At 39.3% G+C, this 17,319-nt stretch overlaps 1 protein-coding gene across 2 annotated transcripts in view; it reads right to left on the reverse strand.

Moving 5' to 3' along the window:
* The window catches only part of LOC143715756 (FGGY carbohydrate kinase domain-containing protein-like), a 47,106-nt gene that overhangs the window by 2,054 nt on the left and 27,733 nt on the right, over positions 1 to 17,319 (reverse strand). The window contains exons 10-15 of one of the 2 annotated variants that reach the window (XM_077207488.1): positions 7,916 to 7,977; positions 7,698 to 7,848; positions 7,003 to 7,077; positions 6,753 to 6,873; positions 2,179 to 2,235; positions 1,743 to 2,053 (exon numbers count right to left, since the gene is read on the reverse strand). In XM_077207488.1, coding sequence (XP_077063603.1) covers positions 1,986 to 2,053; positions 2,179 to 2,235; positions 6,753 to 6,873; positions 7,003 to 7,077; positions 7,698 to 7,848; positions 7,916 to 7,977 — 534 coding nt within the window. In that variant the 3' untranslated portion in view covers positions 1,743 to 1,985. Of the gene's footprint in view, positions 1 to 1,742; positions 2,054 to 2,178; positions 2,236 to 6,752; positions 6,874 to 7,002; positions 7,078 to 7,697; positions 7,849 to 7,915; positions 7,978 to 17,319 lie in introns of those variants that run through there. The other variant, XM_077207487.1, reaches the window with a different exon arrangement.

Below are 17,319 nucleotides of genomic sequence, written 5' to 3' on the forward strand. Positions count from 1 at the left end.
TAAACAATGGCCCAACACTTAGTTATTATATTTCACTTATAATTAGCCTATATTTCAAACAATGCATACCTTGCTTAGATGGCCCAGCAGTGTCAGTAGCAGGCCAAAAGTGTTCTATACTGAGAAAAATCTTTATCTTCCTACTTACGGTCTGAGTCTAGAAGTATGCAGCATCGCTGGTGAAGAAAGCTTTAAAGTCACTGTTTCACTACTGTGCACTGCTGAAAGTATCTTATACTGAGAAGAATCCTTACCTTCCTACTTACTGTCTGAGTCTAGAAGTATGCAGCATGGCTGATGAAGTAAGCTTTTAAACCACCGTCTCCCACTACTGTGCACTGACGAAAGTTTCTTGTACTGAGAAGAATTCTTACCTTCCTACTTACCGTCTGAGTCTAGAAGTATGCAGCATTGCTGGTGAAGTAAGCTTTTAAATCACTGCACTTGCGTGCGCCGAGGACTGAAGCACCTTTTAGACAGGACGCGGAACGCTGCGCTGCGTTTTGAAACCTATTAATTTCAAGGACTTCCAAAGATACATAACAGCTACAAATATATGCACTATGCAAGCACTATATACATGATTCACCCTATTATACTTTATCGACACAAATTGATAAGTCAAACAGCAAACTGCCATCCCCAAATAGTCTATAGATACATAGTCTGTCTTTGACTTGAACAAGGGTTAAATTACTCGTCAGGCTACAGAATACCATAATTCCTCCGTTCTATTTGGCCTAAGAAATCGAGAGTCACGCAGACCTATAACAACCCAGCCACAACATAATTGGGAATAACATGCCTTACCTTAACAAGAAATGGATTTCAAGGACTTCGCGCGCAGATCAATGGCCTCCACAGTTTATATTTTTTAACATGAGTTAACATGTAGCCTACTAACCATGATTGGAATTTGCACCGCAGCGCCACCACACCTTGATGCTCATGAATAGCATGTACAGTTATCTTTATTGAAGTGAATTAGGTTTAAATCGCCATCATACATGCATGAATGAATGATATTTTGCTATTTTAGACATAATTCTCCACGATGATCACATTACACAAAACTGAAATTGCACGTAAAAATGAAACAGTCAATATTTTTTGAGACCCCCCCAAAATTTCATGAATCACGTTTTCAGGGGAGCCCATGTCTTATTAAGGGGAGCCGAGCTCCCCCTAGCTCCCCCGTAGTTCGCACCCTGGTCGAAACGTTAGTCATTCTATACTAATAAAAATATTAAAACGTTCTGTGCTCCGGTCCTGCTCCTTGGTCCTAGCTAGACCTTGGGTCCTTTTCCTCAGATTTTTGTGTCCTTTTCTGTGAGCACTAACTAGGCTGAAGTGCAAGTGACTCCTTTCTACTAGAGCAGGGCTGTTCAATCGTTTAGATGCCTCAGATCCCCATATATGATCATTCTCCTGCGAGGAACCCTATCCTAAAGTTAAAAAGACAACACACACATCCCTCACACCACACACACACACACACACACACACACACACACACACACACACACACACACACACACACACACACACACACACACACACACACACACACACACACACACACACACACACACACACACACACACACACACACACACACACACACACACACACACACACACACACACACACACACACACACACACACACACACACAAACACACACACACACACACACACACACACACACACACACACACAAAGAATAAATATTGCAAAAGTATATATTTTTAAAAGCCTTTTATGCTCTGAATGCATATTCAACACTGATTCTAAGTTTATGGTCGAACACTTGTGTTATAAGTGGGTTTCATCTGGTGATATTTTCCTCACTCCTGCTCATTTGTGTAAAAGGCTGAACACTTATAATGTTAAGATGAATACAAATCTAGTGTTTTTTGGTCATTTGAAGCAGACTCTTCTAGTGTTTAATCTGGCGTCTGTGTGTCAAACTCCATCATCCTCCATCAGCGCCACACACTCCTTCTGATGATCATAAAGACGTAGAAACACAGCGTACTTCCTTCTGTAAAAGCTTTACACACAGAGACCAATAATCATTCATTACTCATGCAGGAGACATGATCCTGATCTATGACTGTATTAAATCTCTGCTATGTGGATTAATGCTTTATTACGAGAAACATCATTGGATGGCACCTTTCTGAGCAGGGTTTGGTCTGACGACATGCTTCTGCTCATCTTCATCATTGCTTCCTGAGAAGAGAGACAAGAAGTTTGGTGCATGAATTTACACGGAGAATACACGGTATAAAAATAAATGCAAATTAATTAATGTAATGCGGAACTACTGTTACATACGCGGGTTCTTTAGGGACACATAATCTGTAGCCCCGCGCCTTAGGCAGTTTTTTGTCAGGTCGACGACTGTCCAGTGAGTGAGTCACAGACAGCAGCACTAAGGACGAGTATGGCGAAGTGGTGGCGACCCACAAGAGTTAGGCCTGTTTTATACTTCTGCGTCAAAACGGCGGCGTACCCCCGCAGACCCTCTGCGATGCCACGAACCCTCTCCGACCCCTCCGCTCTGATTGGTCAGATGCACCACGATGCAACGCAACCTGACGCAGAACCATAAAACGGCCATGACCCTGTTGGAGTGAGGGCGTAGTTACGCTGTGGAGTTGAGCAGTTCGCATAATGAGGCCTTTAGAGGACCCGCCGGCCTCTTTAAAGGGGGGGTGAAACACTCAGTTTCAGTCAATCTCATGTTAATCTTGAGTCCCTTATAGAGTAGTATTGCATCCTTCATATCTCCAAAAAGTCTTTAGTTTTATTATATTTATAAAAGAAAGATAGGCTGTACCGAGTCTTTCCGGAAAAAACTGAGCGGGTGTGGGCGGAGCTAATAATCACGAGCGCGCAAAGCATTTGTGTTGAGAGCGTCTGGAAGCTGTGACATCCCAAACAAACCATGGCTAACAATCAGATTCAGCCATACATTTTTGATCCGAATCAGATCCCGTGAGATGGGCAGTGAAATGGGGGAAAAACGCAAGGTCTCGAGAGTTTTTTAAAAGTAGAAATTATTTGAACTTGGTGTTTTTAGAACACCGTGTCATGCGCGAGTTTTACAACATTTGTGTGTGTTTACTCGTGGTTTATGAGGACATGATTTGGTTTTACAAATAAACAACAAGACACCTACAGTGGCCAGCTAAACAAATGTATTTAAACACACACACACACACACACACACACACACACACACACACACACACACACACACACACACACACACACATACATCGCATGCTCCATAGATACATTAACTATACGTGATCATGTTGTTTACTTGCTGCGCTTACACGCCGATAGTTAACAACACACGACATTGGAAGCAGTTTTACTCATCGCCCTGCGGTTCCAACGCACGACCGTGAACCTTTATCAAGACTGCTCCATCCTTAAGCATTAGACGATCTGCAAAAGCCAAGCACAGCGCTTTGATGGGCATACTGCCTTCACTCTCTCGCTCTAGGCTACAGGTGCGTGCGCGCCCTTCCGGGAGAAGTGCCTTTAGGACCCGTATAAGGAAATTCCGGCGCATCTGACGTCACACACGCCCATACTCGAAAAAAACTTTCTTAAACTTAAGAGTATTTGTGGCACAGAAATACTCCATCAAACCTACAACTTAATTTTTGAAACTTTGTCCATGTTTGGCATGGGAATCCAACTCTTTAACAGTGTAAAAAACTCACTATGCATGAAAAAGCATTTAACCCCCCTTTAAGATCGCAAGTTTAGGAAAACTTCGGTTTCCCAGTCAGTTACAATTAATTAAACCAACAAGCTTCAATATTAGGTTACTCAATTACTCACTATTAGGTCTCTCTCTCTCTCTCTCTCTCTCTGGCTCTCTCTCACTTTCTCCGGTTAATTCATAAAAACATTATTACAGCGCTACTTTATTTCACTTTAGAATTCTAGATATGAGCTGTAGATAAACGGGAGGGGGAAAATCAGAACTATATATCTTTTCCGTTTTGACCAGCAAATCATTCATGACTCATGACAGCTGTTATCTTATCTATTTATCCAACCCATTTAAAAACAATCTGTCAGTGCCATCTTTTGGACATTCATCATATTGCATTGGTTTTCATTTCTTGTCCTCAGAGCACTAATCTGTTTAGTTTTTAGTTACACATTCTACATTGATTAAAAAAGAAAATCAAATGTTTTATTAATGATAGTATTATTTTATACAGAAATATTTTTTTTTATATAATTCAGATGAGAATAAAGTTAGTGTTAATTAAAATTAAGGAAAACAAATATATTGAACTGAAATATCAAATTAATTTTAAATTAATTCAGGTACAATTACCATCAATGTCAATGTTATCAATGTCTTTTTTTTCTTTTTATTAATTTAATTAATAAACGAATTATATATAAATATTGTCAATGCACTACAAATAAACTGGTTATATGCCTTTACTTTCACACAGAGAAAGAGAGAAATGTAGTAATACACTAGGTGGTACAGCCTGAGACATGCACAATTAAAAAAAAATTGCCTTCTGCATTTTTGTTTTGCTTTTCGCTCCATTGTACCAAACTGGTATCGAACCGTGACTTCTGTGTACCGTTCCACCCATAGTGTGTGTGTGTGTGTGTGTTGAACCTGTATGGAGTCACAGTCAGATGAAGGACAGGCTCCGATCACAGCGGCTGAGTGTGTGTGTGTGTGTGTGTGTGTGTGTGTGTGTGTGTGTGTGTGTGTGTGTGTGTGTGTGTGTGTGTGTGTGTGTGTGTGTGTGTTTTTTACCTGTATTGAGCCACAGTCAGATGAAGCACAGGCTCCGATCACAGCGGGTGTGTGTGTGTGTGTGTGTGTGTGTGTTGAACCTGTATGGAGCCACAGTCAGATGAAGCACAGGCTCCGATCACAGCGGCTGAGTGTGTGTGTGTGTGTGTGTGTGTGTTTTGTACCTGTATGGAGCCACAGTCAGATGAAGCACAGGCTCCGATCGTAGGCGGCTGAGTGTGTGTGTGTGTGTGTGTGTGTGTGTTGTGCATTAAGGCCATTTGGTTCTACTGTGTTAAGAGTGAAAATCCAGAAAGCGTCCCATTGTAGTAGGGACTTCACTATGTCACCTCCTCGCTGGGAGGGTAGAATTTTTTCAATACCCAAAAATTTTAAGGACGCACTGGAACCATGATTAGCTTGTACATAATGCCTCGCAATTTCATAGTCCATATTTCTGTTACGAATTGCTGCTTTGTGTTCTGCAGCCAGTAGCACCTCAATGCAGTACATGAGATCCACGGGGAGGAGTCGGATCAAGATCCAAGGGGTGGAGATGGGTAGGATTAGGGTTGGGTTTAGGGATTAGGGGTGTGTTTAGGGATCAGGGGGCGGAGTTGGCTAGGTTTAGGTGTATGTAAGGTGGGAGGAGTGGATCCGACTCCTCCCCGTGGATTTCATGTTCCGCAGTGAGAACCATCTCCCGGCAGCCCTGAAACACACACACACATCCCTCAGAGCACTGACCCGTGGTGTTGGTCATGTCATGTCAGATACCTGAGTGTAGAGACCTGCACTTCTGCGAGACTACCCCGGGACCCAGCGCAACCGTGTGCGGCGCGGGACAATATTTGATGGGTGAATGCGGGTGCGGGCGGCAAGATATTATTGTGTGCGGGTTGCGGGAAAATACATTTTTTTGTGGGAAATATAGAACAAAATAAAATAACTAGAAACACATAAACCGTTATTTATCTAATGCACAAGCAACAAGGATAACTAAAATAAAAACGATTTACAGGCACATGGTCGGAAGCTAACTCTCGCGTGGTTCATAGGCGCAGAACAGCCAAGCCTACCACACAGAGGCAAAATGTCTGCACCGCATGACACACGCCATGTACTTTGCATTCCAGCTTCCAGCGCACCATCGGAGAGGGCTTTCAGTATTTGCGGTCGCATACTGGAGCAGAGACGGATTAATCTGAAGCCCTCATCAGTGAACGACATGCTATTCCTGCATGGGCACATTAAGTAGTCATACAGTTTTTTTTTAATTGTTTTAGTTAATTCAGTTTTTTTATTTATTTAGCTAAATATTTAAAATTGGTATATTTTGTTATTGAGGAATAAGGATAGTTTTTGTTTAATGTTTGAAGGAATTGCTAAAAGCAAAGGCGGCATTCTTAAGCAGTATTAGGCCCTATATATAGGCTACTTTTGAACATGAAAGAAATCCAGGTTTATTATTATTATATAATTTATTAGGCTATACTATAATCATTATGGTATATTTTTATTTATGTACATTTCTTACTTTTTTTACTGTATTTATTTGTTCTAAGTTCCTTGTTCAAGTTCATCCATTGAATTAAACGCAAATAAAACAAAACATTTGTTTATTTTCCGTTTCTTTTTTTTTCTTTTTTATATTCAACAGGGGAGCAAGTGAAAAAAATCACAGAGTAGCAGGCAGAATATGCAATGTATTTAAAAAAAAAAGTACTTATACGTTTACCCGCGGGATTTTGCGGGCGGGAGCGGGACGAAACTTGATTGTTGGGGGCAGCAGCGGGAGAAAATAACATATATTTTTGCAGGAACGGGATAAAATCCGTCCCGCGCAGGTCTCTACCATGTCAGATAAATGAGTGAGTGTGTGTGTGAGTGAGCATTGACCCGTGGTGTTGGTCATGTCATGTCAGATATATGAGCGTGTGTGTGAGTGAGCACTGACCCGTGGTGTTGGCGTGTGTCTGTTCGAACAGCGCGTTCTTGCTCAGCCCCCCGCACAGGAAGAGGGTTGTGATGTCATATCCTGCCTCTTTCATGGCATCTAGGATGTGTCTGGTGCCAAGCTTCATACAACAGAGACACACAATCACATTAACACTGTAATACTGAACACTTAGTTAGTGTGTGAGTGAGAGTGTGTTTGTGTGTGTGTATGTGAGAGAGAGTGTGTGTGTGTGTGGTGTGTGTCTTACAGCGATGGCCTGAAGAGTTGCTAGATACAGCAGAGCTAAATCATCCAGTGTCTGTGATAAAGTGAGTCCCACAACCTGCACACACCAGCAGTGACATCATCAATCAACTCTCCACCACTGCAAACATTAGTTATAAAAGCTAAAACTATCTGATGTGTCTTTTTTCTTAATGGTTTAAAATAAGAAATTATATTAAACGTAAAGAAAATCTTTCTTTCTAGAACGTAAAGAAAAAAGTACTTTATAGGGCTATTAACATTATTTTCATGACATTAAGCAAATGTCCCTGTTAAATCCACATTTCTGTCCTCTGAAATAAAGGAAAAAAGCCCAAAAATATAATTTAAAAAAAGATTGTCATTACTATAAATGTTAATTTGGAGTTCATTCTCAATATTCTCATTCTAGCAGCACCAACAACCCTAGCAACCACCCACAACATCCGAACAACTGCCTGGTGCCAAATTTTGCCGCAGTAAGCACCACTCACATATTCTGCAGAAAATGTACGTCCAGTTATCAGTTTTATTAATAAATAATAAAAAAAATAAAAAAATAAATTAAATTAAAGGCAGTACAATGAAAACTGGAACATAATGAATAAATAGTAAAATGTAAATATAAATTTAAATCTTATGTTTTTATATTATATTATATTTTTTCATCAGCTCTGTAACAAGCACAGCGTTCCTCACCGATCCCCGTGACGTCTGGTCGGCTAGAGGAGAGCGGTTGCCGTGGAAATCAGGCCAGATGTGCAGGCCGGCCGTCAGCTGCTCCAGCTGTGCTGCGTCTCCAGACATGTGCTCCAGATGGAGGTTCAGGCAGGAGTAAACGTGTTTCCCACTGCAGAGAAAAGCTCAGCGATCAGACTGAGTGAGAACAGAAACGCATCAGAGCGACTGATGCTCACCTCTTCTCCGCCTGCTCTTTCAGCTGCCTGGAAGCGGCGTGTCCGTTCACCACATGGTCCACCTGAAAGGACATGACATCGCTCTAATTAAGATATTCATATATTTCCATGTAAACCATCTGTATATATAGCGTATTATGTGTTTATTGTAACGTTTGTCACAATGTCCTGTAGTACAGTGATGACTGTCTGGAACCAAGCAGCCAAACTACCAACCAACCAATAAACTAAAAAAACAACAGCCAACCAATCAACTACACCAACCAATCAGACCAATCAACCAAACAACCAATTTAAAATATCAACCAAACAACCAACCTAACGACCAACAAAACCAACCAATCAATCAAACTACCAAGGAAACAACCAACCAAAAACCAAGAAAATAATCAAACAAACAACCAACCAACCAAGAAACCAACTAATAAACCAAACAACCAAGAAAACCACCAACCAAGTAAAAAAACGACCAATCAACTAACAAACCAATAAAGACAACAACCAATCAACCAACCACCCACCAACCAAGAAAACAACCAACCAACTAATAAACCAAACCAAGAAAATAACCAACCAACTAATCAACCAATCAACTAAACCAACCAATAAAAACAATCCATCAATCAACCAAACCAAGTAGAAAACTAACCAATCATCCAAGAAAAACAACCAATCATCCAAGAACAATACAACCAATCAACCAAAAAACCAATCGAATCAATCAACCGATCAATAAACCGAGAAAAAAAAACCAACCAACCAAATCAACCAACCAACCCAAGAAAAACAACAACAACCAAACAACCACTCCTTTCAAGAACAAAACAACCAATCAATCAAGCAATAAACCAAGAAAAAAACCCAACCAACCAATCAAATTAATCAACCAACCCAAGAAAAAACCAACAACCAATCGAATCAATAAACCAACCAATAAACCAAGAAAAAACAACAACCAACCAATCAAATCAATCAACCAACCAACAAACCCAAGAAAAAAACTAACGAATCAATCAACCAAACAAACAATCAACCAAGAAAAAAACCCAACCAACTAATCAAAATCTACCAACCAACCAATAAACCAAGAAAATAGCAAAACAACCAACCAATCGAATCAATTAACCAACCAATAAAAAAACAACCAACTACCCAACCAATCAAATCAATTAACTAATCAACCCAAGAAAAAAACAACCAACCAAGTAGAAAAAACAAACAAACCACCAATCATCCAAGAAAAACCAACCAATCAACCAAAAAACCAATCGAATCAATTAACCAACCAATAAAAAAACAACCAACTACCCAACCAATCAAATCAATTAACTAATCAACCCAAGAAAAAAATAACCAACCAAGTAGAAAAAACAAACAAACCACCAATCATCCAAGAAAAACCAACCAATAAAACAAACAACCAACCAATCAAATCAATCATAAATCAATCAAGAAAAAAACCCAACCAAGTTACCAATCAAATCGATCAACCAACCAACCAATCAATCAATTAATCAACCAAGACATCATGGCTCTGTTTCAAACCCAAATTGACTAATGTATTAGATCTATGTAGGTCTGTTATTGTAGGGACATCAACTTTACATTTTCACACTAAACATGGTGCGGAACAAAACGTGATTGTGATTGGTTGCGTGACGGGCGAGTCAGTCCTTGGCTGATATTTTTTATTCTTAAATACGTGTAAGTGAATGTGTTTTGTCTTAAGAAACCTTTATAATGGTCATGATTCATGTTAGTTGATCTAACGCATAATGTTCGCCATGTTAGTACGCACCGCAGTTCAGAGAATTGCATCTGTCAGATTTAGGCCTATAGCCCGTCAATTCATCCACTTCTCCCAAAATACATGAAAGTGGCCAATGAAGTGTGAGAAGAATAGAGTAAATTTTATAGTTACCTACACAATATGCATCTAAACACGTCTTCAATTTATAATTGAAAGGATTGTTATTGCTGCTTCCATGGACATCGTTGTGTATTTTACAAACAATAAATGTATTGTTTTGTTAGTAGGTAGTCTACTTATGTGTCTAATCACACCGGCGTGAACGATCGTACGTGTTAAAGGGTTAACTAGCGATCACGTGCGGTGATGATGCTTCTTACGTCCGTTTCGGAGAACCAGAGGGAAGTATTTCAACCGACAGCTGAGGCATAAGTGGCACCGAAATCTGCGTTTTGATTCGGTCCGAGTACATGCCGGTTACTTATGGCTCGTTTCCGAGCGGTGCGGTACGGTACAGTACAGTATGGTACGCAATTATTTCCGTTTCCACTGTCAAAAGCCATACCACTTTTTCAGTACCCTTCCGTTGGGGTACTTAGCACAGTGGTACGGTACCTAAAGGGTGGAGCTAGACTCACTGCAGAATGTTGATTGGTTGACAGAGAATAGTCACTTGCACGTGCTAAAAGGGGAATGACAACATAAGAAGCACCATTTTTTAATATACAGTTGAAATATATTACTGTCATTGTGTCTCAAAATGTCGTTTTAAGAGTTGTTCAGGTGAGAATGTAGTTGTTTAAAGCTGAAATCTGTGGTTTATTTATAAAGATTTATGAAAATTTGATCTAGGTTGTGAGATCCATTCCAGGCGATCACAGGGCGTTCGGCGCTCATGTACCCCGCCTGGAACAGCCTTTCCTCGGCTAGTCGTTCTGATGTTTGCCGCTGACGTCTCTGTAGTGGTTAAATATGAGATATAATTTGTCTTGTGTAGACCTAACGGGCGATCTTTGGTCTCGTGAATCTATAATTTGTTCCCTGGCTAAGTGAAGTTTCAAAACTTTATATATTTAGGCTATTTAACTTTACTGTTGTAACGTTAGACTAGAGCGCTGACTTTTGACTGAATTGTTTGCTTTATTTCTTATTGTATAGCTTCTTGTACCTTTTACTTATACTTTTATAATGGCTATTATTGATAAAACTGAAGTTTAACAAAAAGAGACAGGGTTGAGTTTTGTCATTTTTAATTTTATTACAGTGAAGATGAGCACTGTAATGTTGATTACTGCAACATTTGTTGTTTAGTACAAATGCACATATTGCCTGGACCATATTAATAATTGTAATATTTTTAAAATTTCAATGAAAAGAGGCAGGGTTGTTTTATATTTCGTTTTGTTATGAATAGGCTAACGTTATGCATGCAGTGAATATAACCAATACGCATTGCCTGAACCCCATTTGTGTGGCTATGATGTTTAAGATTTCTTTAACCCTCTGGGGTCGACAAACGCGCCGGCACGTTTTGCTCGATTTTTTTCACATACAGTAGCAGGAAAATAGACTTAAAATACTCTGTCATTTTTCGTCATACACACTTAAGAAATATAAAAAAATAAACTGTTGAATGTCTATTTTTTTATGTGTCCACTTACAATCGAAATAAAACATTGTGCTTTTGTAAAATAAAGAAAATAAACAGGGTGTGCTTTCTGTCTCTCCATCTCCGTTAACCTTTCTTCTGGAGCACGTCTCTAAACTTAAACAAAACTCAGCGAATACTATTCACACAAGCATGAGCAATATATCTTTATAATCATTTCAGTTTGTACTTTTAAAATATCTAATTCAAAACTAAAATAAATATTCTCTGTTTATGTAATCTATAAAAAAGAGAGGGGTGTCAGCCGATCTCATTATCGTTCTCTCAGCTCATTATTCTGCTAATGTGACACGCCCACGGAGAGCGTGCGGTATTCAAACGCAAATGATCTGAAGCGACACATGCAAACGTGTCAACGTCCCTCATAAACGCGATAACACAACAAATTTAATAATCAGATTAATGTACCTTTTCGGCTTGTGAGGCTGTGACTGTGAGGAGTAATCCTGGGACATTTACCTCAGAACATGTACTGGTTTATTTTCATTTTGAGGAGCGACCGATCTAGCCGAGAATTGTGAGTAGCTACCCTAAGTTTTTTATTCTTGTGCTTTGTCCTAATGTCTGTAAATGCAAAAAGACTTTAAATTTGAATCACGTTTCTGTGAGTGAATGAATTAACGGCACAGATGGGCACTGTTGTTTATGTTTAGCCTACTATGTTACAGATGAAATATGAAAGATAACTATGGGATCAAATTCCCGCCAAATGTATTGCGGCCACGGATCAAAATATAATAAGCGTGAATCAAAAATGGGATCAAATTCCCGCCAAATGTATTGCGGCCACGGATCAAAATATAATAAGCGTGATTCAAAAAATAACAAGCATGAATAAAAACTTTAAACACATTAAAAAATATTTTTCACAAAAAGTTTATTTTAAACTTTACAAGGACTTTTAAGCAGTAAAGCTATCTGAACTCTGGACATATACAAATAATTAAATTCCTCTTTTTTGAGGTAGCCTACATTTTAATGCGCACACTGGTAATTGGTGTTAAACAATGGCTCATGATTATGCTAAAGCAGCTCTAAAACATCATGCAGTTTTGAAACACTACATTTCTTTGCTAAAATTAAGTTAAAAACGACCATTTTACCCGTCTGAAGAATTTAGGACTTTGACCTTTCAATGCTACACACAGCCTTTATATTATTTAGTTCCATTACAGACAAGGCATACAGTGCAAAAAGTACAAGACGAATACAAAGGCATTTGTGGTACAGTTCAGAGTATGTAAAACAAAGAACAACAACAACTAAAATTTAAAATAAACCTGTAGCCTTTGTAAAAGGAAAAAAAAATGCACAGCATACCTGGTGATCCGTTACAGTTAAATACGCCATCCTGAAATATTTTCTTGATTGTTGTTGTTAAGCGATCATATAGCCTAGGTAGCATGGTAAATTAATTCTAGACTAGATAGATGTACCATTTGACTAAAGATTAATGAAAATGATAGTGTACAGAGGAGATTACAGAAACCAGGTGGATTTGATATGCAGTGATTTATTATAGTTATTGTGTTCATTTGCATAGCTACATAATTGCATATTACTTTAGGATTAATGTTTTAAATATAGCTTAAATTTTTAATACATTAACATGAAAATTATTGAAAAGATCAGGGATAGGTAACGTTTCTGGAGTGTCGCTGTCCTGCAGAGTTTAGCATCAACTCCGATAAAAACCTAGCTAGCAGTATTAATAATCCTAAAGATGATGATTAGCTGGTTCAGGTGTGTTTGATTAGGGTTGGAGGAGCTAAACTCTGCACCCAGGAGGACCGACATTGCCCTTCCATGTCATCGATTAAATATGAAAGTAAAACGGCCAGTAGGTGGTGGCAAGTTACTGTCTTTATAAGTGAGTCATTCATTCAAACTTCTCGTTCAAATCAGGAATTCTTTAATGAAACACTGTTGTGTGGCTCGCAGGTGATCGACGCTCACAGTGCAAGGTCCAGAATTAAGGCCAGGGCTTTAAAGATGAACTGAACTGAAATTTGAAAAAATGTGATTTAACAGATGTATTTTATTTATTCTCATTGGTACAATTATTTAAATGGCAGAATTTGTTGAAAGGGATAAAATGGTACTTTGAAAATGTTGTTGTTGTTACACGGGCGCGCCATGTTGGATTTCAACATTCGACTACGTCACTGGAATGGTAGGCTACTCCGTTGCTAACCAACACTAGCAGAGCTAGCTTCTCTCTACCCCCTGCCTTGTCAACAAAATTATTCTAGTCGTGATTTCTAGTGTTTAATCTTAGGTACGAGAGACAGATGTGTTGAAAACATCAATGAGTACATGAAGCGTCTGACATCAAATGTTTTATTTAGCTACAAGTCCAACGCATACTAGAATCCTTGATGTTCAGCTGAGGGGAAAAGATGTAACGTTAGTTCACTGCACAGGATGGGAACGGAATCTTATTCATCCTTCCCAAATGCCCCCTCGCCCAAAGAGTGAACTGCCGGTACACTGTTAAGCTTAACAGTCTGAGAAAAGGATATAAGTTAGCCTAGCCTAGCGCAGTCGCCGATTCGTAAAATACACTGTTACATACCAGCTACTTATGGGGCGCTCCAGCGTCTCAGCTCGGACATCCCTTACAGATAGCATAGCCACCTTCAACACGTCTCTCTCACCGCACAGCATCCGAAATGAACGGTGCATGGTGATGCATTTTCGCCGATCAATAAATGTTCCAGGTTGACCTCTCTTCAACAGATCGACTCCGGTGCAGTGTCCATGCTCCGGCAGCGCCCGCGCCCACACCAGTCACTTCCCCCAAACGATCCTGTACTGTATGTGGAGCCTGAAACTGGTCGTCCTCCATGTGGTGGTAGTCAGATACAACTGGCATGTCCCTCACATGCTCAAATGCGTAACTCATGCCATTAAAATTACTCATTTTCGTGTGTGTATATAGGACTTGCAGCTGTTGCCTATATACCTTCGCGGGTCCTACCATGCCAGTGACGTCATCGAAATTGCCAGCGTAACAAACGCAATTTTTGTGCTGCTTAAAAAAAGCTATATTGATATTTTTAGTTACAATTTTTAATGTAAATTAGTTTTAATTGTCATAAACAACATGTTATCAACGTTGATTTTTTTCAGTTCAGTTCATCTTTAAAGGTTAATATGATGGATCGTCAGACAGGCACAACTGTCAACTAACGACACAACAGGTCGTCGTCGTTAAAGTGACGAATTTAACGATAATGGATCGCCAGGTAGACGTAACAGGTCGAGTTGCAGGCACACATACAGTTTAACGGTGTCCTGCCACGGAAAGATTTTTGCCAGCTGAGCTGATGGTTATCTTCACCTGTAGCTACGAGAGAACATCAGTACAGTAGCGCGAGTTGCATTGGAGTGACGTCAACTCCCCTCTTCATTTGATTGGCTAGAGGAGGAGCTGTCAATCTAGAACTAGTGGACCAATGGTGACGCTTAAGCCTGCCCTAATTTACATGAAACTCGAACTGCAACATTTGGAAGAGCAAGCGCAGAAGATGGAAAGATGAGCGAAGAGGAAAACAGCACAAGCGTACAAAAAAATAAATTATGAGCAGAAAATGAAAGAGAACGCAAAGTACAGAGTTATAAAACCAAGGAAAACATCATTTTAAAGAAAGCATGAACACAAGTTTAAATTTTGTAAAAAATATTTTTTAATGTGTTTACATTTTTTTTTTCCATGCTTGTTATTTTTTGATTCACGCTTATTATATTTTTATCCGTGGCCGCAATACATTTGGCGGTAATTTGATCCCATAGATAACATTTCGTAGTTTTGGATAGATTATAAAGTTTTTATTCTAAAATATCAAATAAGCTTTTGTCATCCAGTTTCTGCACATATTTTAAATATATAGCTATGTTCTGTCAAAAATAAACTCATCAACTAATTTGTTATTATAGTGTTTGTTCCAATGTAAGCTATATAAAAACTAATGAATCCTTAACTTTAAAATATGTATGATAATACTGTAGGATAATACCGAGGAATACTGTAGTAAGTTTTTTTCATTCTCAAGTGAATCGCGTTTCTGTGTGTGAATGAATGAACGACAGAGATGCGCTGTTTACCACAACTCGCAAAAAGACAGTTTAAATTTGAATCGCGTTTCTGTGTGTGAATGAATGATCCGCTTTTAGCAAACTATATTGCTATACTGCGATGAGTAAAAATCGACTGAAATATGTTGAAATAAAATGTATTTGTATAAGCAACGTATTAAACTGCAAATTAACATTTATATTTCTTATAAAAACGAAAGACCTATGTTACAGACATATGAAAGACAACATTTCGTTGACTAGTTTTGGATGGATTATACATTTTTACTGTAAAATCTTTGCTATCTCAAATAAGCTTTTGTTTGCCAATTTTGCTCATATGTTAAATAGCCTATAGCAGGGGTTCTTAACCTTTTTGATGTCGGGGCCCAAATTTTACAGTACAAAGTGGCCCAGGGCCCATTCAAATATTAGCACTGTATTGGTTTATTGATCTCACCATTGGTTTGATTTGTATTCAATAACTAAATGAAATCCACTTGCAGTTTAACAGGTTATTGTGTATGTAAACATGCACATAGGCTACAACAAGATGCAAAACACACAACAATTCATGGAACAAATCAATCTGCATCAAGAACAAATTTAAAGGCTCAAGTCAGGCATATTAGCCTAACTAGTGCTGCACGATTAATCGTATCGCAATCGCGATGTCAAGCCAATGCGATTATATGAAGCAAAATGCTGCGATTTTATATGAAATAAACAAATAGGGCTATTAACGCAATTAACGCAGCATCTGTTATTTTTGTCATCCTTTGGCTAGTGTTACATGATCCCGCTCTTATCCGTGCGAATGCTTTTGAACCATTCATGCGCGACAAGACAAAAGAGAATTTGCTGTATCACTTGAATCACTGCCTGTGAATGTCACTGCCTGTGAAAATGTATATAAATAAAAATAAAAACAATAAAATGTGTTGCTTAAATAAATAAATTCATAATAATATTTTTCAAAATAAATAAGTTGTAAATTAAAATTTAAATAAAGTGCAAATTAAAAAATATAGCTTTATAATCTGCAAAATAATTTGATAATTGTTTCAGCAGTCTACATTTTTGCATGGTAGAACCTGAAGTTGCTCTTCATATCTGTTATAAATGAACAATAACAATCACAACAGTCCAATTTGAACAAGCTACAACTCCCTATTTATGTTCCCCTCTTAATGAGACACTTGGGCCTGCTTCACAGATATGATCAGATCCAGCCTGGGTGGAATGGGGGAAAGGCTCAGGCTCAGAGTAGCCTCCAGTGTTGGCATTACTGCCACTAGTGGTGGGATGGTGCATTGTAACGGCTGTTTCACACCGCAAGCGTGAGCGGGGCTTGAGCAGTGCGTCAGTGTAACTACATCGTCACTGCAGCTGCAGACACGCGAGAGTATTCACACTGGAAGCGTTTGTACAGTGTCACAGTAGCGGCTCCAAAGCTACATATAAGCGAACAATTATTTACAAAGACAACTATACATTTGATTTTAGAAGTTGGTAAACCATATAAATGTCAGTAAACAACAAAACAACCAAGAAAACAGCTCCAATCTTGTCGTTTCAGTCATAAACGGGGCTATTAGCAGAAGACTGAGCCCGTCCCGGCGAACCCTTTCCAGAACGACCGGGAGCAGAGCGATCGGGGGAAAAGCGTACAGACGTGACCTCGGCCACGGATGTACCATCGCGTCCAACCCCAGTGGGGCTGGCAGGCTGAGAGAGAACCACAGTGGACAATGTGATGTCTCTCTGGAAGCAAATAGATCTACCTCGGCACGACCGAAATGTTCCCATAGGAGCTCCACCACCTCGGGGTGAAGACTCCATTCCCCGGGCCTCGGCCCCTGCCTCGACAGGATGTCTGCCCCCTGATTTAAGTACCCTGGGAGATAA

Source organism: Siphateles boraxobius, unplaced genomic scaffold, assembly GCF_051911475.1.
Source record: "Siphateles boraxobius isolate OS27281-9 unplaced genomic scaffold, OSU_SipBor_1 6, whole genome shotgun sequence".
NCBI classification, from domain to species: Eukaryota; Metazoa; Chordata; class Actinopteri; order Cypriniformes; family Leuciscidae; genus Siphateles; species Siphateles boraxobius.